At 37.1% G+C, this 25,764-nt stretch overlaps 5 protein-coding genes across 5 annotated transcripts in view; 3 read left to right on the top strand and 2 right to left on the bottom strand.

Moving 5' to 3' along the window:
- The window catches only part of LOC145770741 (uncharacterized), a 251,215-nt gene that overhangs the window by 96,748 nt on the left and 128,703 nt on the right, over nucleotides 1-25,764 (top strand). The window lies entirely within an intron of this gene.
- LOC145770851 (vacuolar protein-sorting-associated protein 25-like) lies at nucleotides 4,484-5,668 on the top strand. The gene has a single exon (XM_082582589.1). It carries the CDS (start codon nucleotides 4,486-4,488, stop codon nucleotides 5,014-5,016), a length of 531 nt encoding a protein of 176 aa, XP_082438715.1. The 5' UTR covers nucleotides 4,484-4,485; the 3' UTR covers nucleotides 5,017-5,668.
- On the top strand, nucleotides 8,346-20,085 carry LOC145770092 (GMP synthase [glutamine-hydrolyzing]-like). The gene is made up of 11 exons (XM_082581682.1): nucleotides 8,346-8,842; nucleotides 9,519-9,641; nucleotides 9,885-10,042; nucleotides 10,446-10,616; nucleotides 11,079-11,214; nucleotides 12,305-12,509; nucleotides 14,177-14,324; nucleotides 17,089-17,199; nucleotides 17,785-17,946; nucleotides 18,452-18,562; nucleotides 19,251-20,085. The coding sequence occupies exons 1-11, from the start codon at nucleotides 8,395-8,397 to the stop codon at nucleotides 19,500-19,502; spliced, it is 2,025 nt and encodes a 674-aa protein (XP_082437808.1). The 5' UTR covers nucleotides 8,346-8,394; the 3' UTR covers nucleotides 19,503-20,085.
- On the bottom strand, nucleotides 20,812-22,283 carry LOC145770256 (RNA-binding protein PNO1-like). The gene has a single exon (XM_082581854.1). It carries the CDS (start codon nucleotides 22,247-22,249, stop codon nucleotides 21,554-21,556), a length of 696 nt encoding a protein of 231 aa, XP_082437980.1. The 5' UTR covers nucleotides 22,250-22,283; the 3' UTR covers nucleotides 20,812-21,553.
- Nucleotides 22,283-25,660, bottom strand: LOC145770254 (serine/threonine-protein phosphatase 2A regulatory subunit B'' subunit gamma-like). The gene has a single exon (XM_082581853.1). It carries the CDS (start codon nucleotides 25,658-25,660, stop codon nucleotides 24,317-24,319), a length of 1,344 nt encoding a protein of 447 aa, XP_082437979.1. The 3' UTR covers nucleotides 22,283-24,316.

The raw sequence follows: 25,764 nt of genomic DNA, 5'->3' as shown, positions 1-25,764 counted from the left end.
CATTTAAAACACTCTTGTCATGGCTAAGAAATTATAGAGAAGAAGGCTTTAATGATGTTCTAATAGGTGCAAATGAATTGGCTGAATCGATTGAATTACCACCGGAGTCTAGAAAATTTCATGAAAAAAAGATACGTCGAAGGAAGCGAATGTTTTTGCATGAAGCAGAGGATCAACCTAATGATGATCCAAAAGAAATGTACAGAGTTCAATGTTCAAAGATATGCGAAAGGAGGAAATAAGGGAGCACACATCAAAACTTGAAGCTTCTTTAACAATTACCACAAGAAGACAGGACGCTGAAGAAAAGATTGTTACAGAAAAAAACAAAGATATTGATGGGTAGGCCTATATGCTAGCTGAAGAACTTGAAGCTCTAAAAACTTTCCTTCAACCCAGAATTAAGCCGTATGCCCTCTTTGAACACTTGATAGAAAACAATAGATTTACAACATTTCCTAATGTTTTCATTGCATTGAGGATTTATTTGACGATGCCAATAACTGTCTACTTGAGATCTACAATCGCGCAAGAAAGACTTAACAGTTTGTCAATGCTTTCTATAGAATGCGAGATTGCTAAAGCCATTGACTTTGAAGTTATTTTGAATGACTTTGCTAATAAAAAGGCAAGAAAAGTTTTTTTCTGAAAAACTAAAGGTTAATTGCCTAATTTTCCTTTTTTGCTATTAAAAGTAAAACAACATATCGTAAATAAACATCCACATTACCTTTAACTTGTTTTATAGCAAGTAATAAATGTCTATCTTTGTAGTTTGTATGTACTGGTATGTATTTTATGATATATAAACACCCATAAATTTTGCTATGAAGAGTAGGGGCCCCGTCATCACATTTCTAATTGGGCCCCGCGGTTCCTAGCACCGGGCCTTTCAAATAAGAAGGAGATGATCACTTTGTGCATCATCCATCGAAATAAGCTCTTCCAACATTGGAAAGTTGGCATAATTTTGTGCTTCTAATCTACTTTTCCAAAGAGGCAGTTTGGCCAAAAATGCATTCACTTTTTCAGTGGCATCTATTATTGTTACACCTGGCCCTTGAATTGCTCGATTTACATTGTTTATAAGACCGAAAATATCAGCCAAGTATGCCATGCCGTAAGAAAAATTTTTGTTATCAAAAATTTCAGAGAGGGGACTTTTTTTGGCTTTCAAAAAAGTGGATACCTCATGCTTAAGCTCCTGCAGTCGTTTTAAAACTTCACCTTTAGAAAGCCAACGTACCTTAGAATGGTACAAAAGTACTTCATGATCTGCACCTAATTCTTGACATACCGTAACACTTTGAAAATCCCATGGTTTACAGCTCTGCCTTTAATAAAGTTAACGACTTTCACGCATAGGCTACTGATAGAACTTCTTTAAGACTTGCTGGTAAAGATTTTGTTGCTAAGGCATGTCTATGCAAGAAGCAATGTGTGACAACGAGGTGAGGAGCCTCATTTTTGACTAAAGTAGCAAATCCAGATCTGTTCCCCAGCATTGCAGGTGCCCCATCAGTGCATATCGAGTAGAGTTTCTTTTTCCAGTCAAAATTTTGTTTGACAAAAAAATTTTTTACAATTTCAAATACATCGCTTGCCTTTGTAGTTTCCAAAAGAGGTTCACAAAATAAAAATTCTTCCTTAATTTCGTCATCATGAACGTAGCGGACAAACGCCAACAACTGACTGCATTGGGAAACATCTGTGCTTTCATCAAGTTGCATGCTAAATCCGAAAGAGGGAGCTGACTAGTTGACTACTCTGCCATGACTTGTTTAAGGATATTGTCTGAAATATCACCTATGCGATTCTTAATAACATTGTTGGACCATGATGGTTTGATTGTGACGTAACGAAAGTGAGACCATTCGGTGAAAAGATCAAACGTGGCTTTCTCTCACCAGGAATTGCCAGCGTGTAGCAGTTGCCGTAGCAACAACAATGTAGTGAGTACCGAAAATGGTTTGCAGATGCTGATTTTTGTTTCTAATCGCGACGATATTCAATATGTTGTAAATAGAGGAAACGTGCGATGTGTCCTTTTAGAAGAGAGGAGTGCTGTAAATGCGCGCATCCGATTTAGCGTTTCAAGTACGAACACACTTGTCAGCGCAATTTCGATTAGCCTACCACGAAAAGCTAGGCCACGCGGATTCTAATTGTCTTGGTTTTCTGCTCTAGACAGGTTTTCAACGAGCGACGTCCTAAGAGAGAAAGAGAGATGAGTTCGGTGGTTTTACAGCGTAGCCTATTGGCTTGATATCAAATCGTACCCGAACGCCTTTTTTCAACGCAGCGTTGCGGAATGGCTTTGTTCTGTCGGAGAAATAGCGTAAAACAATAAGTTGCGCTGCAGTTGGTTGGATAATTCAGCGTTCAAAAAAAAACGGAAATAACTGTAACGAACACTTCATAAGTGTTATGAAAACAGGGTGGGCGAAACATATTTTGCCCCCCCCCTCTATTTTCGACGCCTATGGCCTACACTGTCATTAGCACGCTGTAATAGCATTAAAAACTCATTTTTGGGGAGATGTAAGCTATAGCGTCTGCGGCTTTTCTTATGTTTTCTTGCGTCTTATTTCCGTTGTGAAACCTGTGTTAGTTAGGAATTTAAAACGATGGCTAGAATTTGGACGTTTCCTTAAGAATTTGAGCCGTTTATTAGGGATTTGAAACGCTAACAGTAATTGTTAACAGACAGTTAACAGACAATGCCGTCGGCTGCAGCGTGGGTCAGGTGTACGTCGGAAGGCGTACACCGATGCATAGCGCTCAAGTCCGCTTTCCCGCAATGCAGGATAAAGATAAACAAACAAACAGTTCAGTTATGGTTATAGTTTAATTTTATGTTCTGAATCATGTTTTCGATTCAGTTCAATTCATTCTCGCAGAAAACCAGGGTATCATTCTCCTGATCATCCCAACTACCATGCTTGTACTCGGGATGTTGCTATAGCAGTTACAGCTAGGTAGGTGGGCGGATGTTCCAGACAATTCGACGTCCGTTACAGAGACAAGATTAAATTTTGTGAAAGTGATTGCTCTAACAAGCTCCCCATAGCTACGTCCCTGCCACAGAGATGAGCATTTTAAACAACCATTGATATCATGGTGAATTAGTGATGGAGAAATAATAGAGAAATGGTAAGCTATCATCGTGAAATAGCGATGATGATGATGTATTCTACGCAAGTGTTGAAATTAACCATTTAAATAAGATACCATAATCGAAGTTTGTAATTTATAAGCTAATTGTAAATGTTTTGTAGAATTGTAAAACAAAAAATGTAGGTCAAATAAAATAATTGTAGGGAAGACTATCCTACGATATGTTTTGTTCTTTAGACATATTGAACTTAACAAATTTTATATATTGCCTTTATGAAAAATGCTAACAACAAAATAATTACAATAACTAGATTATAGGCCTAGGCCTAGCACACGTGCTGCTTGACAGCAATTGTAGTTGTTTTGTATGACGCTTGAAATGACGTTGACTTAGCTTACTTAAGTCGTCTCTGGTTTAACTATGGTGGAAAAACTATGTATTTGGTGGAAAAACTAAGCATGAAGTTTTGCAACCGGGCTCTATAAACTATGTCTGAATCTGAAAATGGTATTTTTGTAAAAATTATTTTATGGATACCATACTGACAAACAGTTAACAATCATTAACATGGATTGGAGGAAAACAGCAAAGATCTGTAGCCTAGTCTATATAGCCTACCTCTATACTTTCTCATTCTGAAGAGGTGGAAATTCATTTTTGTGTAAAAGTGTTTATTGCCTTGAATTGTGTCAAGTAGTTTATGTTTTGCTAAATACTGCAGCGTTGAATTCACTCGTACTTTTGAAACTAATCAGTTGGCATGTTGTTATTCGTTTTTACTACATTTTTTGAGGGGTTTTTGTGTTGTTCAAGTGATCAACATACGAGTGATGGATTTGAGCAGTCAAATGAACTTGCTGATGTTGGGAATTGGGAAAATATATTTGGTGGCATCTGGCAACATTAGCCACTGATTCAAGTGGAACAACTCCAGTCTCGTCTCCAGCAACTACTGTAAAGCCTGAAACCGGTCGGACAGTCTGGCCTGGCCAGGTATTGGAAGTAAGTATGCTTGATTCTGGCACTTGGTGTCTTTGTCACTATACCGGGCTGTTAAACTTATATTCTTAAAGTACTTATTTTTATTGGGTGAAAGAAGTAATTTACATCCATTTAATCACAGTCAGTGTGCGGTAACAGACTTAGGCTAAATAAGTTTGCTTATTAGATATAGTCTAGGTATAGAAAGCATAAAAATTTATACCCTGTTTCAAATCAAACAATTACACTCGGTGTAAAAGCTTGATATGAGCATAAAATTTGTATACTTTAAGGCTTCTGCGTTTAAAACACAAACAGTGTTATTGCTGTATCAGTAGTAAAGGTTTCATATGGATTGTTTCAGGTACGGTACTAGCATTGTTAAAATGTCAACGGTTTCTGATTTTAATTGGCCTTGGCAATATGATTTTCCTCCATTTTTTACTCTGCAAACTAATGGTGATACTAAATCGAAGCAAATGGATAGTTGGTGCACATTGTTACTTTCGTATCACCAACACATGAAGGTTTTTCGGCTGAGAGTTGCAGATGCTTTGACTTCTCCACTTTTTTATAATAAGTCGATAAACAGAAAACTTTCAAAAGATGTTGTGATGGAAATTTTAGAAACTTTGGCAAAAAAAGGAAATATTCAATGGGAAGATAAGAATAAAACATCCTGCCTTGTATTTTGGAAGACAGAACAACAATGGGGTGAACTAATTTATGCATGGGCAGTAAAAAGTGGTCAGCTTAATAGCGTGTGCACTTTGCATGAAATTACTCATGGTTTGAATACAACAACTGAGGAATTTTATGGACTTGAAGACTGGTTACTTTTACGTGCCTTGAAAGCTCTTCAGTCAAGAGGAAAGGCAGAATTAATTGGGGAAGAAGGTGTAAAGTTTTTTGCATAGCAAATTTTATTTCTAAAATTTTAGATTATGTGATCATGAAGGCTTCATTTCCTTGAAATATTTGGAGGTTTAATGTTCTCTTTGAATGTACAGTATTGTTGTCTTGTTATATGGAAAACTTTGTACAGTTCATTAGTTACATTAGAATTTTTTTCCAAAGTTTCATGTTAATTAAATTATTTAATTGGAAGTGACCATATTCACAAATGTGCTTTTAATTGGAAAGCTAGTAACAGTGCTATCAGCACTGGGCTAAAAACGCATTAATACATTAAGCATATCACGAGATTTGTTAACCATATATCTGTTTGACTTCTGTGCTTGACTCAACAATTCTAATCAACAACTTTATGGGCATTTAAGTACACAAGACAAGAATAGCTGCTCTTTGGTATCTCACTGATGCTATAAATCTCATTCAAAAACCGATATGTATACTTTCATGATTGGTTTACCCAGCGTGGATAGCCAGAAATAACTTTCTTCGTTTACTCATTGATTGTTATTTATAAATATTGTTATGACATAATATTAAATATTGATGATTTGTTTAACAATATGTGAACCTTGCAAAGAATCATATTATTGTGATTTCATTATGCTTGTTGGAGTTGCATGACAGATATATGCTGTTGAATAATTCGTTGTAAGTGTTGTACCACAAAATGACTTCGGACCTTTTTACCAAAATTTACGCCAGGTTGGTAGCTCTGCGTTTTACATCAGATCATACCACTAACAATAGGCTAAGGATTGTGACTAACAATGCGAAGATTGTGAAAAATGTGAAGAAGGTTATAATAATGCAATATGACAAATTATTAAGAAAGGTCGATAGTTTTTATTAAAAAATTTCATTGTATACAAATGCTTGTTTTTCTTGAAAATTTAAAAAGGTCCGAAGTCATTTTGCGGTAGCTGTATAACGTTATATATGACATATTTATGTTTGACAATTGAATATGAATGTATTCATTTTGCTTTACTTATGCAATAGCTTCATACCTCTCATACTGACACTGATTTAATTGTGAAATAGTTGTAAAAAACCAAATGCATCAAAAGTTTGTTTTTTTTTAAGTGCATTTTACTTGCATTGCATGTATTGTAATTTCACAATGGGGGAGTCATTTTATTACAAATTGCATGCAAAGAGTTAATACTGAGCGTTTAAAGATATTCATTATTTTTCATATATATTTGACTATTAACTCTTAGTTATAATTTTTTATACCATGTATTATTTTTATCCAGAAAAAGAACAACCCCAAAAAATCTTGTTCAAGTTGTGATTAAAGATTGTACATGCAGTATCAATTATTGCAACAAATTCCAATTGTTTAATAGAACTTACCAAAGTGGTGACAATGAGTTATAGCTTAAAAATCAAACAAGATATTGAAAAACTTTAACTGTTCTTGCAATGATTAACAAAAACATATCAAAAATACAGAAAGTTTGAGCGGTGGTGTTGTTCAATGTTTCATAACTTATAGTGGAATGTTTAGTGGCAAAGTCAACTGCTGAAATAAATTTTCAGTTGGCCAGCATACATTTTAAAATCTAACTAATCCAAATTGAATATACAGACGAAATCGGTTAATATAATAGTATATATACCGCTTATAGGTATCAATCGTTTATTTGAATCAAAACCTGAAATCCCAAACCAAATCCAATCTAATGTTAAGTAAAAACATCGGTTAAACGTATACCGGTATACCGCTTAAAAGAATAAGTCAGATAAAAGCATCAGAACTTGCTTCTCATTTACATACTTTCTTCATTTAATTGTATAATTGTACCCATAAGCGAAAAGAGAATGTCTCTTTTTTGCTTCGCATAATTGTCTGCAATGTTCAAAGGCGAAATGAAGCAAAGGTGAGACAGATGCATGCGATGAAAACAAAGACAAAGTGTCTGTAATCCCAGGACATAATCTTATGTGCTAGACATCGCACTGCAAACAACCAATTTTCGCACAGCTGGGCTTCATTAAAACAAAAGAACAGACAAAAGGAATAATCACACTTCCTAATAAAGAAGTATAAATGCTTTTGATGTCATCTGTCGGCGACTGACCTTCCAAGGAATGGACGCGAACAAATAACTTCTGCTTGAGAGGAAAGTGTTGAAAAGCATGTCCAAAAGTTTAAACCAGAGAACTTTGGAGAATTTTTTTTAAATTACTGAAAAAAAGTAGCCTACTGTTGTGAAACGCAGTGCGTAATTTTATTTGTGCAGTTCAGTTGAAGAACATTGCAAATTAATTATTTTACCAGACAGCGCAAAAGACATGAAAAGAAACTCTGCGATTTCAAAACAAACAATGAGTGTGAGATGTGTTTTTCTACCATACCACTATTTTCGTAGGCCACGTTCCATACTCAAACCTACACAGCTGGTACGAACTGAAAATAACATGCTTCAATCAAAAACTTCAACGGTCAAAGTTCGCGGTTGTGACGTCACAGAGATCGGTGAGATTAAAAGAAGTCCGATTGCCGCAGTTTGCAGAAAAATGATTTGATCGTCCAATATGCTCTCCCAGTCAGCAAAGCTGGTCTTTTTTACATTGAGTCAATGTCTGCAGACGATAAATCAATGTAAAAAGGACCAGTTTTGCTGGCTGGAACATACTGCATGGTGTTATGTTACACAGAACTAGTAAACTCTTCAAAGTTTAACCAGAATTGTAAACAGTTGTGCGTTGCAGCCTAGACAGCACAGACATCTTCTCAACAATTACACCCATTCACAATAAACCTTTTTTTTTTAGTAAATTGGTTAAACCAATCAATCGTATAATCGTATCAAAACGTCTGGCAAATAGGTGATTTGATTAACCGATTTCGTCTGTATATATATGTAACAATGCGAGTCTTAATCTGTGGCATGATTTTGTAATGCTTTTGAGTCATTATAGATTATCTTTGTCAGCACATCATGTTGGATGAAATAATGTTGAGGAAGTTTTCACCACTGCTGTTTGATGTATATACCTGTTGAATTTTTTAAGTGAGGTTACCAAAATATAGGTTTGGCCTCATGTACCGTACTAAAAATTAATAGTAAATACATTTGTCTTGTTGTTTGCCTTAGTAATACTGTAGTAGCCTATTATATTGTTGATTTTCGGGAATATATTGAACTTAACTTTATTGCCATGTCTTTACATCATAACATCACATGCTTATTTGTCATAGTAGCATTGACTTTTGTGAAAAGCAATATCACATGTACATTGTACAGGTACTGATGATAGTGAAGCAACACATCAGGAAAATCATCAACCAAGCTGCATTGAAATTGTTTTCAACTTTAGCAGGATTTGTGTATAGGAACAAGTAGCAAAGTTTGATATCGCTAGCTTACAATATGACAAATGAGAAAGTTGTGATATTGGATGCTGGTTCACAGTATGGTAAAGTAATTGATCGACGTGTTCGTGAGCTGAATATTTATTCAGAAATTTTACCTCTGCAAACAACAGCTAATTTACTCAAATCTTCCGGATGTAGTTGCATCATCATCTCTGGTGGCCCAGCATCTGTGTATGGGGATGACTCTCCACAGTTGGATCCCGAGGTGTTTAATCTTGGTGTCCCTGTTCTTGGGATTTGTTATGGCATGCAGTTGATAAACCAGATGTTTGGAGGCAGTGTTGAACAGACTGAGGTTCGAAGAGACGGCCAATTTAACGTCACACTTGACTGCTCTTGTTCCCTTTTTAAGCAATTGGAATCAAACACACAAACAGTGCTTCTAACTCATGGAGACTCGGTTAAAAATGTTTCTAGCAGTTTTAAAGTTGTTGGAAAAGCAGGTAAGGCACCATCATAAGGAGTTGTCAGTGTTTGCAATAGCCTACTACATTTGCTTAATTTAAATAATAATATCCATATCAAGCAAATTTTAAGCAAATATATCTGAATTTTACTTTGTTGAATATCTTGATTGTATATACTTTGCTATTTGACTGGTGTCATGAATTAGTCTATAATTATACACATTATATTATAGACATAATTCATATTACTTTATTTTCATAGCTCTGATTAGCTTAAACCTTCTACCATTTTGCAACTAAAATGTTCTTAGATTTAACAAAGACTAGTTGCTAACAAAACAGTGAATGCAAGGTGCATCAATTTTGTAAAATGTGATTAACAAAAGCAAGTGAGTACAAGGAAATAAAATAAGTCACAAACATCAAAGAAAAATTACAAAATAGAACAAATATTTGTGACATGGACTATGAAGAATGAAGATGCTTTCTCAATATTTCTCTCAGATGCATTTTAATTGTTATATGTCATAACTAGTATATAATAATAATAATACAATGTACTTACTAACATGACTAAAAATATGGTCAATGCCAACCAGAGCAAACTATAGCATAGATAGTTAACTTAAGGTTTTTATGAGAGTCATAGGTGTATTTGCTAACAGTAGGCTATCTAGTAGACTTTTAATTATAATGTTAATTTTTTATGCAGATAACTATATCGTCGCAATAGCAGATGAAGCAAGGCGTATTTATGGAGTCCAGTTCCACCCTGAGGTGGATTTAACACCAAAAGGAAAGCAAATGTTTAAGACATTTCTGAACAAAATTTCTGGTATGTATGTTTGATAAGCTGTTGCAAGTTTTGCCACAATCGAATTTTCATAACATTTTGATACAGACAAAGGATTCTAAAGTTATGTTTAAATCGTAACTTAAGTGATGAAAGTGAGAGATGTGGTAAGAAGGGATTTCATATGAACCTGTCATTTCAATTGAAATGAATAGCCGAACATATAGACTTGCTATTTATATGCTCTCACAGCGTTAAAATAACCAATCGTTTTAAAATCCTTAGGTTTGAAAGGCACATACACCATTGATAGCCGGGAACAAAAATGTATTGATGAGATAAAGAGGGTTGCCGGTTCTTCTAAAGTTTTGGTGCTTGTCAGTGGAGGTGTTGACTCCACAGTGTTGGCTGCTTTGTGCTATAAAGCTCTTGACTCAGATCAGGTGCCACTTAAAGTGTTTTATTTATTGCAGCTTGCTTCATTTTTCATTAAAATAAGGTATACCGATATTAGCAGGTTTCCTGTGCTATCACATTAAACTGATCAATCGTAAACTGTCGTGTGTAGCAGATTGCACTGCAACTGTCGTTAAGAACCCAATGAGTATTGCAAGGCTATGCACACGTGCATTCCTCTAACTTTAATGGCTATTGGCTAGCCTATCCACTCCAATCAGGAGATGTACAAAACAAGACCGCGTTGCTGGTATGGCGACTTATGGTCATTTTTAAAAGTTTTGAGTTGTCTCGTCTTAAACTTGTGATGGCTCAAATGTAAACTTCATGTTTTGAAAACGAGATATCTATAAGTGAGGTTTATACAAAAACTACCCTCTGTTTGGCAAGGTTGTTGCATTACACGTGGACAACGGATTCATGCGCAAGAACGAGTCTGAGGAAGTGGTCAAAGGTCTGCAGGCGATCGGTGTGAACGTGAAGCTGGTCAAAGCTTCCCTCAGGTTCTACAACAGCACCACAACATTGTATGTCAAGCACAGCAAGAGAAAGGAACGCAAGGTAACCGAGCTGTTTGTTTTAGACAAAATCCGTCATTATTAACATAATTTTATGGCGGCGTTAATCCATAATTATAATGATATAAAATTAAGTTTGTTAGAGTTGTGTGGCTTGCTCAGACAATGCCTATTCGAACGAAAAAAAAAACTTGAATGAAGTAACAGATTTTGTTTGCCGTTTTGTCTGTACCCAACTACCCAACCAATTTTCCTTTTCGCGCTGTTTCAATGTGTCACGATATTAAATTGTTGAAAAAACATCACGTTTTGCTGGCTGAGCAAAGGCCTAGAAAGATACCAAGTCTTTTGCCTTGCCCGTAGTGTTTTACTGTGATGAGATGGCCATAACAACAAAAAGGAGCTTATGATTATTGCGGCTTGTTTAAGTTTTTTTGCAACTGTACTTGTTCGTTGCACATTTTGTTCTGTTATAATGGGTAGCTTCAAAGTCTACGCATTGCAGCTCACATCTCGCGTGCTTTGTCAAACCATTGAACCTGAGGAAAAACGCAAGATTATTGGAGACACATTCATAAAGATAGTTGATGACGAGGCCGAGTTACTTGGGTTAACCATCAACGACTGCTTTCTTGCCCAAGGTTCGTATGGCATTGCAGGTTGCAGATAACTTCTGTACTACTGTGCAATAGTTTACCACCAAAACATTGCCCCTCGCAACGAAACCAATCACAGTATTTAACTTTGCGCGTCAACTTAAAACTGTCGTCTGCGTAGCTAAATGGTAAACGAGAATACGAAGATTGGGTTTAACTTCCCGCCCATTTAACCTAAACCCAGGGCTGTGGAGTCGGAGGGATTTTGGCGTGTCCGGAGTCGGATTCGTTTAATTTTCTCCCGACTCCACAGCCCTGCCTAAACTTGCGAGAAAAAAAAACTTGAAACGACAAATCACTTGCTTTGTGTGTGATTCAAGTTATCATGTCGATCAACCCAATTTTCCATTGTGTAAAGTTTCACCGAGCCAATACCACATGCTCGTGGTTACTGTTCTACATCTGCAGCGGTAGACTCAGGGATTATTAGTAGACTCAGACATTAACTATCATCATCATTAAGTTCCTTCCTCTCGTCGAGGATTAGAGGCAATGAAGCGCCAAGTTTTATTAACAAAAGACCTTAAAAACCTAAAACTTTGGACAACATCCATAAAACTAGTTTGGCTTTTGTAGTTCTCAGCGCTCACAATTTATAGAATAGTGCTAAGTTGTGTTGTCAAATGAAGACTGGTCATCTACTGGTGCTTGAAATATCTGTGGGCAAAAAACTAGGAGATAGACGCGGAACGGCCCGTTTCGGTGAGTCCGATTCGGTGAGTTCCCTATTCGGTGAGAGCCTTTTTCGGTGAGAGCCCTATTCGGTGATTTTTTTTTAATTATTGGGTACCGTAGCCTAATTATCATTGCCGTTATAGGGTTACGGGTTGGGGGTTACGGATTAGGGGTTAGGGTCTTATTTTAACGTTTAGCGACGTTAAAACGATGTAAAAGCGGCAAAGTTAATTAGGCTACGGTACCCGATAATTTTCAAAAAAAATTCAAAAAAATCACCGAATAGGGCTCTCACCGAAAAAGGCTCTCACCGAATAGTAGCAGACCCAGATAGACGACCCTAGTGTTTGGCATCAGACAAAACTTGACCAGTGAGAAAACTCTTTGTTTTCGAATGCAGGAACGCTGCGTCCAGATTTGATTGAATCTGCGTCGAAAATAGCCAGTTCCAATGCTGACGTGATCAAAACACACCACAATGACACTGAGCTAGTCAGGGCTTTGAGAGATAAAGGACGTGTGCTGGAACCTTTGAAGGACTTTCACAAAGACGAAGTACGGCAACTGGGGAAAAAACTCGGTCTCAATAATTCGATCGTTATGAGGTGCGTGCTTTGCATGAAAGGTTTGATTTTTTTAAAAGATTTTTTAGCTTGCAAGGCAACATTTTCATTTTGCGCCCTGTAGTTTATATTTCGTTGCGTTTCCTTGCACGATTGCATGCAACGTTCGAGACTTGCATCATCAATGCAATGTATGTAGCGATTTGATAAAAACGGCGAGAACCGGTTGTGACAACGATTCCCGTTTCAATAATTAAGTAGTTTGCCTACTGGTCTATCAGCAGGGTTTTAAAGACGAATTTGTTGACGATTGCAAGTCCTGAACGTTTTGAAATGTCACATTGCAGGTTTCCAATTGTGTAAACAGCCACCTGAATCTTTGTTGGTTTTGTCATTCGTGATCACAATTTCCGTGGCGTGCGCTTTGTGCTCTCTGCAATCTGCATGTTAGTTTGCCCTTTGTTGTGCCCTCAATGCATCTTGATTCGTATATAAACCATAGATAGTTTTAGGCGAATTCGAAACTGAATACACAGTGTATTCTATTCTATCACCAGCTGGTACCTTCCTCCCTTCAACAATACAGTATTACAGTAGTCCCCACCTTATTTAGCCCACGGTTAATAGGCCCACCCGCTTGTTAAGCCCAATTTGGTCCCGTCCGGAATTACTCCCTTCATGGCCTTTAGAGTTATGGCTGGCTATGTTACATTTTATGAGGCATTTCTAAAAGGCTTACTTTTGCTTCCTTAATCTTTTCAAAATTATCGAACTATAATGTTTGTTGAGGTTACTAACGGTTCGGGAAACTTGTTGCAGTTGTTTTGGCGTGATAATACTACAAATAAAATGGTAAAACTTTATGCACAAATAACACTTGCTTTACCATTTTTTTGTAGTATTATCACGCCAAAACAACTGCAACAAGTTTCCCGAACTGTTGGTAACCTCAACAAACATTACAGTTGTATAATTTTGAAAAAATCAAGAAAGCAAAAGTAGGTCTTTCTAGAAATTGCTCACAAAATGTGACCTAACCAGCCGTAACTCTAAAGGCCATGCTTCCATTTATTCATGTAAAAAAAAAACGATATAAGCCGCAAACTAGCCTACTTAATATTGGATACATTTGCTTGAATTGGTGTAAAAAGGCGTCACAATTTACTATTTTTCGTCTTGTTTTCGAAAATCTCACGCTTTATTATTCTACTAATTCAGTTATTAATTCAACTGTTTCGTCGCATACCGTATAACCTGGATCTTACTTCATTGAGTTGTACAAAACATGGTTTGTTGCTGACACAACGTTTTGTCGTTTTTACCTTTTTCTCGATCTTTGCTATATTGAGGTATATTGTTTTTGTTGTGATGGTCAGAAATAAAAAGAACTGAACTGAACAACTTGCAAAAACGTAATTTTAGGAACGAACCGATCGTTGTGTACAGCTGGTAACATATTTAGCAATTTTTAGCTATAGTACAGTTGACCATAGTCAAGTATGCGTATAGAAGTGGTAGAAATTTGTCTCCCATTTAATCAGCCCCAAACCGTTCTGTTCCGAGGTGGCTTAATAAACGGGGACTACTGCATAATTACAATTCGCCATATTGTTTTATCTTCATCCGATCTTTCAATGTTGGCTGATGAGTTTTTAGCCTCGACGTTCCAGACTAGGAATATGGTCGACGTGAAGTTTTTTCGCTTTCAGACATCCCTTTCCCGGTCCTGGGTTGGCTATTCGTGTCCTATGTGCCGACGAGCCATTCACATGTGCCGAATTTTCCGACACTCAAACAATGCTGCGAATCATAGCAAGTTACAGCCATTCCATCAACAAACCTCACACTCTTTTACAGGTAAGTCATTGAATGGCTCGTCAGCGTGGCGTCAGTTTGTCGCCGCTTCAGAGCACGCGATTGTGTCTCGGCAAAATGGGAGCAGCTGACCCAACGACTATGTACTAGGGTGGAGTGAATTTCACTTAATTTTTTGGATTTTGATTTAAGGTGTTGTAATGTTGTCTTTGGGCCAAAAAAACAACCCTGAACATAATTTTGGTTCTTCTACCCCTAAATTGACCCTCCTACCTGAGGTCAAAGGTCACGCGAGGTCAAAATTGCTCTATCTCCACTTCCACTGGTGCTAGAAATCTGTTTAATGGCTTAAAAGATTCAGAAGACCCATATTTCTATCTGTTCTAAGAGAACTTTTTCTTCTATTGTTAGTAGAATTTGAATAAACAGCGAAAATGTAGTTTTTGTGATTTTTTTGCACATGCAATTATAGTTAACGAACTTCAACAGCCAAAATAGTAAATTTCAGCAATTGGTTGGATTATTGTTTGAGAATAAGTGTATTGAACATCGAATTATTCTTATCCGAAACATTGATGAGGAATTGAAGTTTAAACTAAGTATGAAATTAATGTTTTGATGCATTTAAGATGACATTTCAATGGTTGAAAGGCATGAAATTATTGAGAGAGAGATACAGTTTTTGCCAACAAGTCACACTACGTACAATAATAATTATTACACAAACAATCAAAATTTAAATTGAGCATGAAATAACCAGCAACAACGGGAAGGCTGTTAAGGGACCACCGACAGGTCTTCAAGTCAAGCAGCACCTAATGAAAATCCAATTGCACACTCCAAAGATGTCACAAAGCATTTTGCTTCCCTCATATTTAGGTCCCGGCTATGCCCCTGGTAACTATAACGAAAAACAAGTGGTTTTTATGCAATCATATTCAGCAGTAAAATTGATTTTTGGTGTTGAAAGAGGGGCATCAACTTCTTTGATCTGATCTTTTGCTGGATCACACCATCCCGTCTTTCGAACCTAGCCACATACATGGAAGTTTCTATTACGAGCTTCACATGGCGCTCTACAGCTTGATTGTGGCATGGGTGATCAATTTCAAGCTTTTTTGTTTTGAAATTTTGTATTGCATCATCATTCATAACTTTGGTTGCTGGAGGTTCCTGTGACACGAATTTCATCAAAATTTACCATGTTGTGGTAGTACTCGGCGTTGATATTGATCTACGGTATGATAAATTTTCGAACAGTTACTGTCCTCTCTGCAATAGATTTCGCCTTTGCACTTTCATCATCTGGGGTCATTTCAACATCTTTGCTTAGCTGCGTAGCGATAGCACAATATTGACAGCTTGCGATCGATGTATCATCATCGTCAGCCATCATCGAAAGAAGAATGTTTTCGGGGTGAGCTGAGAAGCCATTAAGAATCAAAGTTTTTGATGCAATGTCTCTTGCTTGCTTCTAGGGAAATTGGTTGATTCGTTTGAGCATTCCAAAATAGTTGACAGCTACTTTATTTATTTTAGAGTTAAACTTGATATCAAACCAACTTTGGAGAAGTAGGCTGGACTTGTAAACAAAATTCTACCAGAATTCTCAAATTTTTGCTCGGCTTTGCTTGGGAAGTGTAGTATCTCACAATGCGACATGCAAGTGTCAACCATCTTGCATGTGACAAGCCACATACTTCAAACTGTGCTAATAAGTCATTCTCAAGTTTTCCAGATATGACAGCCAAACAAATTTGGTATGCATAAAATTGATCGGAACTCAAACTTTCCATAACTTTTTTTGGCAATTGAGGAAATTCAATAGAAGATAATAGCTTAAACTTAACCACATGCCAATCAGTCAATAAACCATTTAGCTCTTTGCCAATTGGGCCTGAAAACGAGTCGGAGTTTAAAGAGACTCCATCCAAATGCTTAAAAACATGCCTGAGAGGTAGTTCGTTGGTACGCAGGAGACAGATGACCTATAGCGAAGGTCTTTGCAGCAACTCTTCTAATGTGGCAATGGTGTTTACCTGTAATAATTGCTGTTCCATTTGAGGCTATAATTGACAAATTGTTCTGCAGGTCGGTATTTTCCATTGCTTTGTGGATAGTTTTGTGATTCTCAAATAATAATCCAACCAATTGCTGAAATTTACTATTTTGGCTGTTGAAGTTCGTTAACTATAATGTTGTATAATTTATGCAAAAATACCACAAAAACTATATTTTTGCTGTTTAGTCAAATTCTACTAGCAATAGAAGAAAAAGTTCTCTTAGAACAGATAGAAATATGGGTCTTCTGAATCTTTTAAGCAATCAAACAGATTTCTAGCACCAGTAGAAGTGGAGATAGAGCAATTTTGACCTCGCGTGACCTTTGACCTCAGGTAGGAGGGTCAATTTAGGGGTAGGAGAATCGAAATTATGTTTGGGGTTGTTTTTTAGGCCCAAAGACAACATTACAACACCTTAAATCAAAATCCAAAAGATTAAGTGAAATTCACTCCACCCTACTATGTACCTTCGCGGTTTTTTGTTGTATGTCTGGTCGCAATGAGCACAATATAAGCATCATTATTATTATTAATCCTGATATATCTCACTTCAGTTGATTTTTTTAGCTGCGTGTCCGATTGGTGAGAGCGCTCTACACCGCTCAAAGGACATCAGTTCAACACTTGCTCAAAGCAAGCGGCTGCGTCTTTGATGTTGTGAATACCAATTACCAAGCTTACCCGTCCGAGATAATGTGTTTTGTTTTTTTCATGTTCTTTTCCTTTTTGTTTTGTTTTTCCAGAAAATACACGCTGTTCTTCTGACTGAAGAAAGTAGAGAAAAGCTACGCTTGTACACAGAGAGGTTCCCAATGAAAGCAACCTTATTACCGATCAAGAGCGTTGGGGTGCAGGTAACAAGATCTCGTTTCATCGAATAATCAAGAAGAAAATTCGCAACTTCTCATTGCGAGTTTCGTCGCTGTTCAACGAAAAGAGCAATTTTTTTAGATTAATTTTAACAAAGAAAGTTTAAATTTAAAGGGAACCCCAAAAGTCAAATCTTTCGTTTCACTGAATGTAGAGCTTAGTGGCTTAGATTTATTCCCATTTGATTTGTTGGTTATTCAAGCTAGCAAATCAGTCATTTTCTACATGTCTGTTTAAAATAGAGGTTAGATTTTCTGACTGAAACGTACAAGTCAGTTATCAGATCCTCTTGCGAGCCTCGTCAATAAATTTCTGAAGACGCCATTTTCTCGATTTATTTTATTTCTTTACTCTGTGGCACAAAAAATTATCGTTGTGTATCAAAACCTTCGTGTCCAAAACCGAGCTAAACAACAATATTAACAACAACAACGCCATTTGATCTAGAAATTTGATAGAATTTTTTCATATTCTACTACTCGTTCGTACTTGAAACAGCAAACAAAAATATGATCAACGAATTTCTACTGCAACAGTTTAATCAGAATTGACTTTATCTCTTCCTCTAGGGTGACGGTCGAAGCTACAGCTACGTAGTAGGATTGACGTCAAATATCCAGGAGCCTGACTGGGAAGTTTTGTTTTTCCTCGCGAAGACCATACCGAGAATTTGTCATAATGTAAACAGAGTGACTTACATATTTGGACCAGCCATATCGGACCAGATCCAGGTAAGAAAGAAGCTCCATTTTGCTTCAAAGAAGCCCGGTCATCATACTAAAGCATCAGGGTCGACCAGTTGTCTGCAGTGATTCCTGCTTAACCGAAAACTTTTAATTTTATTTTTGTAGGCGTTGGCTCTCCACCTGTGACCACGGGTAGTGCACACGATTGTTTTGGCATTTGTAAGCGAATAACGGTTATTTATATAACTATCTTTGACTGAAAACTAAGTGTCGCTCAAAAATCAAACAAAAAACAACCAAGCTATTATCCGTGATTGACTTACAAGTACCAGAACAAAGTTTATTTTTTACCGACGCTGATTTAAACATAACGATAGTCGGATTTTTTCACCAATCAGAATCGTGTGTTCAATTTTGATCAGTGTGGTAGCTGGGCAAAAAATAGTAACGAATGTCTTGTCTTCTTGGTGAGTTCCTTAAAAAGTAGTTTCTCAACTGTTTTCTTACCGCCTTTGATGTCTGTCAACAAGCAAGATCGATATTCTTCCAGGACATCACGCCCACTATTCTGTCCTACAACACCCTCTCCACTCTTCGCCAGTGCGATTATGTTGCTACTGCTGTTCTGAGAAAACATAACGAGTACGCGAAGCTCAGCCAGGTAGATTGCAAAGGGTAACGACTAAAGCTACTTGACAATTTTTTTCAGCACAGTTCAAATCACCACATTGAAGTGAAATATATGCTTTGTTATTGTTTTTATTAGTAGGTTGGCAAAATGTATTGCCGTAAGGTCTGCTGTTGAGTAAGCTAAACTTTCTTTTGACAAGTCAACATTAGTGTTGTTGAGTATCGTTTGTAAATTCTGCGTATATTCCATGCAAAATTTGTCAAAAGCGATGCATTACTTGAAAAGTTGGTTGAGCCAAGGGAATTATCTTTGACTCTACCTGGAAAATTACATACAATAAAGTCTGCCTTGAATTAGCACTTTTAAGTTGTATTATTACGATTGGTAAATTGTCGATTGCTCAATTTCATTCCGATTGGTATCATTTTGCGAAGTGGGTGTCGACTATGGACAAGTTGAACACGCAAACCGCTCCATGTTCATATCCCAGCTAGTAAAATCCATACTTACATTGATTTAACAACAAATGCAAAATAACGATTTTTTTCGAGTTGGTTATACCCAATCACGATATTGGTGAATACTTGCCGTTAAGGCGAGCTCAGCATTGCAGTATTGTATTGCATCAGCAACTCCACACACTGTAACCGTATTCTTTTGTTGATCACGCTCGTAGACCTATTCACTAACAACGTGTGCGTACTCTGGTGGTTTGCAGATGCCTGTGGTTTTGCTGCCGCTTCACTTCGATCGTGATCTACTGACCAGGGATCATTCCTGTCAGCGGTCAGTCGTCATCCGCCCGTTCGTCACCAGCGACTTCATGACCGGTGTTGCCGCGCGCCCAGCTCAACACATATCGCAAGAAACGGTTCTCGATATTGTGCAAGAGATAAAAAAAGTACCTGGAATTTCAAGAGTTCTCTATGACTTAACATCTAAGCCACCTGGCACCACAGAGTGGGAGTGATGAGAGCCGGCTTTGTCGACATTAGAAAAAGCTAGTAAACGGATATTGAAAAGTTTTGGTTTCTGTGATAACTTAATATACTGTAGTCTGTGTGGTAACATGTTTTTTCGCTTTGATCTCAAAAAACTAAACCATTTGACAAAACACGACTTCAAAACTGAGCTAATCAACGCTTGATTCAAGTCTCACGCAACTATGTGATTGTCAAAGTTTCCGTGCTGCCATGTTGGATTTCTATATTTTTATGTCACGTAAACGTTATCATCAGTGGTTAAACCAACAAGTGTAGTTGACATGAAGAGAGGGTCCTCCCAAACTGGACCAGGGGCAAGCTGCTGTGATGTATGTAGTTTTAGCAATACGCCTTTCCTTGCTTCATTAACTGTGGTCTATGTACGGGTATATACTATATACTGACCGCTTTGTATTTCAATGCTGAAAATCGAACATTTGTGATGGATTATACTTTGCATGTACGCAAAAGATTATTTTCCTCAAATATAAGCCAATTGGAAAGAGAATTATTTTTTCATTTGCAATGTGTCGCTGTTAAATTGACCGCATTAAATGAATTTCAGTTTGATTTGTCTACGTTGTTCTCGGATGCACAGGAAAGCAAAAACTATGGCATATCGCATCCGAATAACACATACACACTGCTGGTTACGTAATGTTTTTCTGGTACTTCCAATGTCTTTTTTTGGTAAACGTAAAATCAGCACTGAGGCCGAATGGTAGGATCGTTCGACTGACGCTCTGAAGGATCTAGGTTCTACACCACCGGTTCTCAACCTTTGGTTCGCGGACATTTGCCTGGTGGTCCGCGAGCAAAGTCTGAACGTTGTTTTTTTAACCCTTTGCATAAAAGTTGTTAGTTTTATCAAGGTTTATCCACTAAATTGTCGACTCTGTACTTCATTATGTTCGAATAAGGATCTTGATCATGAACAGCTACTGATGCCTACTCAAGTTCGCTAATTATCGAGGAGAAAAGTGTTTAACAGACTGTTTGAGTTACGTGATGCTGTGAGAGAGTTTCTTGGAGAAAAAAATCCAAGGTTGTTGTTCATTTCAACGATTGCTTTTGGGTTGCTGCTCTGGCTTACTTGGCTGACATTTTTGAACTGAATAAACCTTATTCATCGTTGCAAGGAAAGCAGACAAATTTAATTACCCCCAGTGATAAAGCGTCTGCTTTAAGAAAAAACCTGATCTTTGGAAGACAAGATTATTGCAGGGTAACTTTGACATGTTTAATCATTGTAAAATTCACTGAGAAATTAGAAAATGCTTAAATCAATAAAAAACAACTGTTTCAAGTGGTCCTTGAACCTCAAAAGGTTGACAACCTCTGTTTTATACCAGCCTTGGCTGTAAAAACACATGAAAATGGACACCGCGATTCGATCTAATTTGGACTTGATGAAAAAAAATACAATATTTTTACGTTTTAGTTTATTACTTGCATCGAAAGTTGATTTTTTTTAACAAAGTCACATTTACTAACAAGACTGGTGTGGAAAAGTGGTATGGCCAAATGTAGTCTAGTTTTAAAGAAACAATTCCAGTTTCAAACTTGTTTTTAAGCAAGATGCAGGAAAATGTTGACTACAAAGTGAAAACAATATAACTTAGGGTGTTGCACACTGAGAAAATCAAAAAACATCTAGTTTCACTGCCACAAAGGCAGTGCGTTGAAGCTGATGTTACAAGAAGCGCATTTGTTTATGGCAAATAGCAGTATCAAGAGCTATTCAAATGTTAATTACGACAGCAAATCAGCGTCTCACCATGCGCGGTGGGTTAAGAACTGCAATATCGTAGCTTCCACGCAAAGATGCATCCCAGACAAAACAACATCACGAGATAGCCTTCAACTGATCAAACCGCAGATAGATCACTTTGACATTAAGCTTACATGATCGGCTTCTTGTTTTCATATGCAACTAGTATTTCAGGATGTCTCGAAATATTGAGAAAGACTCTAAGGATAATAACATTTCACACAAACGATGCAAATAAACGAAATAGAAGCGAAAAACAACAATTTCCTAAAAGTTATCTGCCACCTTGCCCGCTACTGATCGCATATTGCCATAAACTTTAGAAGGGGGAGAACCGAGAATAAGGTTACAAATGGCAGTTCTGGCAACCCGAATATTTTGGTACGAGCCGAGGATATGAACATTGATATCCGCAAGCACAATTCGCGTTTTTGTCACATTTTCGATTGTAAATTTTGTGCGGCCACCAGAGCCAGACACACGCCCGATCGCTCTGGAGAGGTGGTCCCCCTTGAGTCGTTTCACATCAGTCACTTTGAAAGATTCTAAAAACAATTCCTCAAGTCTAACCAGAGCCAACGAATCTTCAACAGCAAATCCTAAAACGAAAGCTCGAACAAAGTCGGCTGCTTTCTGCAAGGCGCCAACTTCGATTGTTTCTTTGCTCGTTCTAATTTCAACTTGCTTCGTTTTCAAATTGAAACGGACTTGCAGCTTCAGGTGTTCCACTATGGGAGTAAATATCTTCATCCAGTTTTCTTTAAGCGGAGTATAGCGGTTGGGGGGTACAGAAACACGTCGAACCCCCTTTTCAGTGACAGCCAGCCTACCTTTGTATGCAGGGAAGTGAGGTCTTTTCACTGTTGACTCTGTAGCATCCATAGGTTGGGCAGCATGTTTCCTTTTACGAGACTTTACAGTCTTGAATTCTTCTTCGTTACTATTGGCAACTTTTTCGTCCATTTTGCAATAATTTACTCAACTTTAAATAAAAAATCTAAAAATATAAAATATCGTCAATGCATTAACATATCTGTGAATAAATTCATAACAAGTTGCACAAAATACTTCTGTCAATATCAAAGCACGGTGGCTTAGGAATGTCAAGTCCTCAACTCTACAGCAAAATACAAAACGTGTTTTACAAAATTTACACACAAAAAAATAAATTCACGTTTCTTACACAAAAAAACAATTAGTTGTGTATTTTTCCACCTAAAAAACACACCACCAAAATATGAATATTAAATGCACACAATGATGTAGATTAGTTGTGTCAAAATGTAACAGAGGTCAATAACGTAATAGAGGGCAACGTGATTGGTGCTACGCAAGTTTTTAATTTACGGAATTAGACAGAAAAATTACGTTTAAGAAATCGGTTTGGCGGAAGTAGCATTAGTAATAAAAAACTTTTATTAGCCTACATCACAAACATAAGACAGGCAAAGTAAATTCATTGGGAGACTTTTTAATATCATCTGACTCCGCTTTCTTGCTTTTCCGTGAACAACTTTTTAAGACCCGGTTAGAATAACGTCCTTTGTAACCAAGCCCTGATGATGTAGTGGGGTAATGACTCCTCATCCTGTACTTTGCTACTTTATAACCAACATTTAGATACATACCAAAGTTATCATTCAAATCATAGGAAGTAATTTCCTATACCCAATTCACTGAATCCCAAATAAAAGTTGTGAACCCCCAGGCCATGATATTGTATTAGAACTGCACGTAAATTGTACACAGCAGGATAACAGATATAATACGGTATAAACAAACATAACTCCATACACAGATCTCGGAATGGCCCCATTCGGTGAGTCCGATCCCTATTCGGTGATTTTTTCATTTTTTTTTTCAAAATTATTGGGTACCGTAGCCTAATTATCATTGCCGTTTTAGGGTTAGGGGTTAGAAGTTAGGAACTCACCGAATAGTAGCAGACCCCACAGATCTATATATCCTTACAATGAAAATACAGAAGCAGTTCGAGAAAAACTATTTGTGAGAATTAAAAATTAGACAATCAGTTTTCGTATTTTCGTAAAAAGAGGATATAAATATCGTTTGACAGGTGTCAAACCCACAACAATGCTTATTATACGTGACTCGGTAACATGTCTTGAAATACCAATAACGTTATTTTCATGCAAGTCAGTTCCATTTTAAACAACTAAAAAATGCGATTTTGATTTGCTAGATCATCTTTCGTTCAGCTTATGCAAGAATATGTTTAACTGTGATTATTTAACAGCAGACTGAAATCGATATTTGAACTGACACACATGGAATGAATTGCTCTAAGCTCCTGGCGGTCATGGCCGCCGAAAAGTCGTCAAATGGCCTCCAAAACTACTGCGCCGATAGGCCATGATTGGTCGCCGGCTTCCATAAGCCAACCGTAGAATTTGACTCTTTTTTCTCTTCACTCGCATTTGCAACCTTTTTTCACAAACAAGACAGTCTCTCACAGGCCGACGAGAAATATTGCTGATAAAACTTTCAAAAAAAATGTGAGCGTGGACCTATAAAAACTCGACGTCTACTTAGAAAGCGGTGCATTTAAATACAACAGCAAATATGTTTCAGAGCCTTGTTCTTACCTGAGTGAACGCAAAACTCAATTAACGGATTTTTAAAAACACAAACTTTTAGTTTGGTTGCCGGGTGCGAGAATTTGGCCGTCGGGAAGAAGCCTTAGTAGGCCATGCTTGGTCGCCGGAAAAATAAAGGAGCTTAGGGGCCTGAATTTGGTTTTTATTTTTATTCCACCAACAATATAAAAATAAAACTAAATCTGTAACAATATCTTTAAGGACACTTCGGTGACTTTATAGCTGGAAATATTTGTAAAAGTGAAAACTTTTCCACGGTAGATCACTGAAAATAGACACACCGTGACAAAAGTACATCATTATTCAATAAACATGTTTGAGAAAGCTTATTGGAACATGTCAGCCTGGTCAGTGGTCTTCAATTCATTCGTGCAATGCTGCTTCTTTGTCTCAAAAAGAACACAAAAATATTCTAAACGTCATCATCAATCCCGGAATCGACTACCAAAACTTCCCGATTCTCGTAAGTCCAAAAACCATTGAGGTCGATAAGAATGTTTGTTACTGTTTCACCTTGTCCGCTGCTTATCAAGTCTTGCAATGTTATTTTCAATGGGTCTTCAGGTTTCACCATGTCAAAGATTTCATCTTTAACATCAGCAAAAGAAACTGGATCTTGGCCATGAAGTTTCATCATTTCTTGTATGGCTCGAAAGAAGTAGTTGAGTGAAAAGACATTTAAATACCCACAGTTTTTAACATCAAGGAGCTTAAAAACATACTGAAGAGCTGCAGGTTCTTTTCGGTTCTCCATTGCAAGCACAAAGTCTAAATAGGTTTTGTAATCCATTTCTCCATCGTAAGTCAAGCATTCTTGAAAGACACGATCAAGAAATATATTGGTTAATGTTCCTGTTCCGTATCGAGACAGTTCTTCTTTACTTAACATGCCATTGTGATCTTTGTCTAAATTAAGGTATTGCCCATACACACGCAATGCTGATGGAGCTGAGAACCAATTGCTCTCCTGCACTGTTTTAGACAATTCTTCATCTCTAAGTTCCAAAAGGTCATCTAAAAATCCACACGCTAGAATGTCAAGAATACGGATTTTACCTGTTCTCAGTGGATCAAGAAAAAAGAAAAACTTTCTCACTCCGGTGCAGACGTAAAAAGAATAGAATGACCGTTCTAAACCATCTAATTGTGGAAGTGTTGGTATCAATTCCAAGATGTAGTTTTCTAAATCAGCTTCACGTAAATAACCTTGTCCAGCAACATCATACAAGCTGAGGCCAATCCGTGTCTGATGCAGCCAAACTTTTCGCATAACATAGTTAAAAAACTGCAAAATAGATATTCGACCTAGTGGATCTTTGTTGTATAATTTAGCAAAAACAACAGATGTAAAAAATTGCTTATACTTCTCTCCAGACTTTTCACCAACAATTTTGTAGTCTTCATAATTTATCATTTGCTCTTCTCCAGTGACAGGAGGAGTATGATGCTTGTCTAAAAGGAACCACAAATTTTGTAATTCGTTGTTGTCCAATAGCTCTCTGCTTTTTCTTTGTAAAAACACTGCTCGAGATTCTTCTCGGAGCTTCTGTAGCAAGACTTCATCATCATTTGGCAGTCTGTAATAGAAGCGTGGTATTTGTTTGTACGACTTATTTTTCTTCGGACTTACACCTTTTCCATCAGTGTACAGTTTAGAAAACACTTTCAGTTCAGTATCAGTGCTTTCAGATTTCGATGTATCTTTTCTTTGTGAAGTTGATTCCAGTGAAACCTTGAGCTTACTTTTCCAATCCATGATAAAAAGACAAACTATTGCTCTAAGTGTTAAACTATTGCTAAAAATCTATAAAATTATGAAATAATTGGCTGCAGATCAACATATACAGTCACGATATCAAC

The sequence above is a fragment of the Aplidium turbinatum genome, chromosome 5, assembly GCF_918807975.1.
Source record: "Aplidium turbinatum chromosome 5, kaAplTurb1.1, whole genome shotgun sequence".
NCBI classification, from domain to species: domain Eukaryota; kingdom Metazoa; phylum Chordata; class Ascidiacea; order Aplousobranchia; family Polyclinidae; genus Aplidium; species Aplidium turbinatum.
Note: the sequence above shows the minus strand (reverse complement) of the source record. Positions and strands in the feature narration are given on the sequence as shown.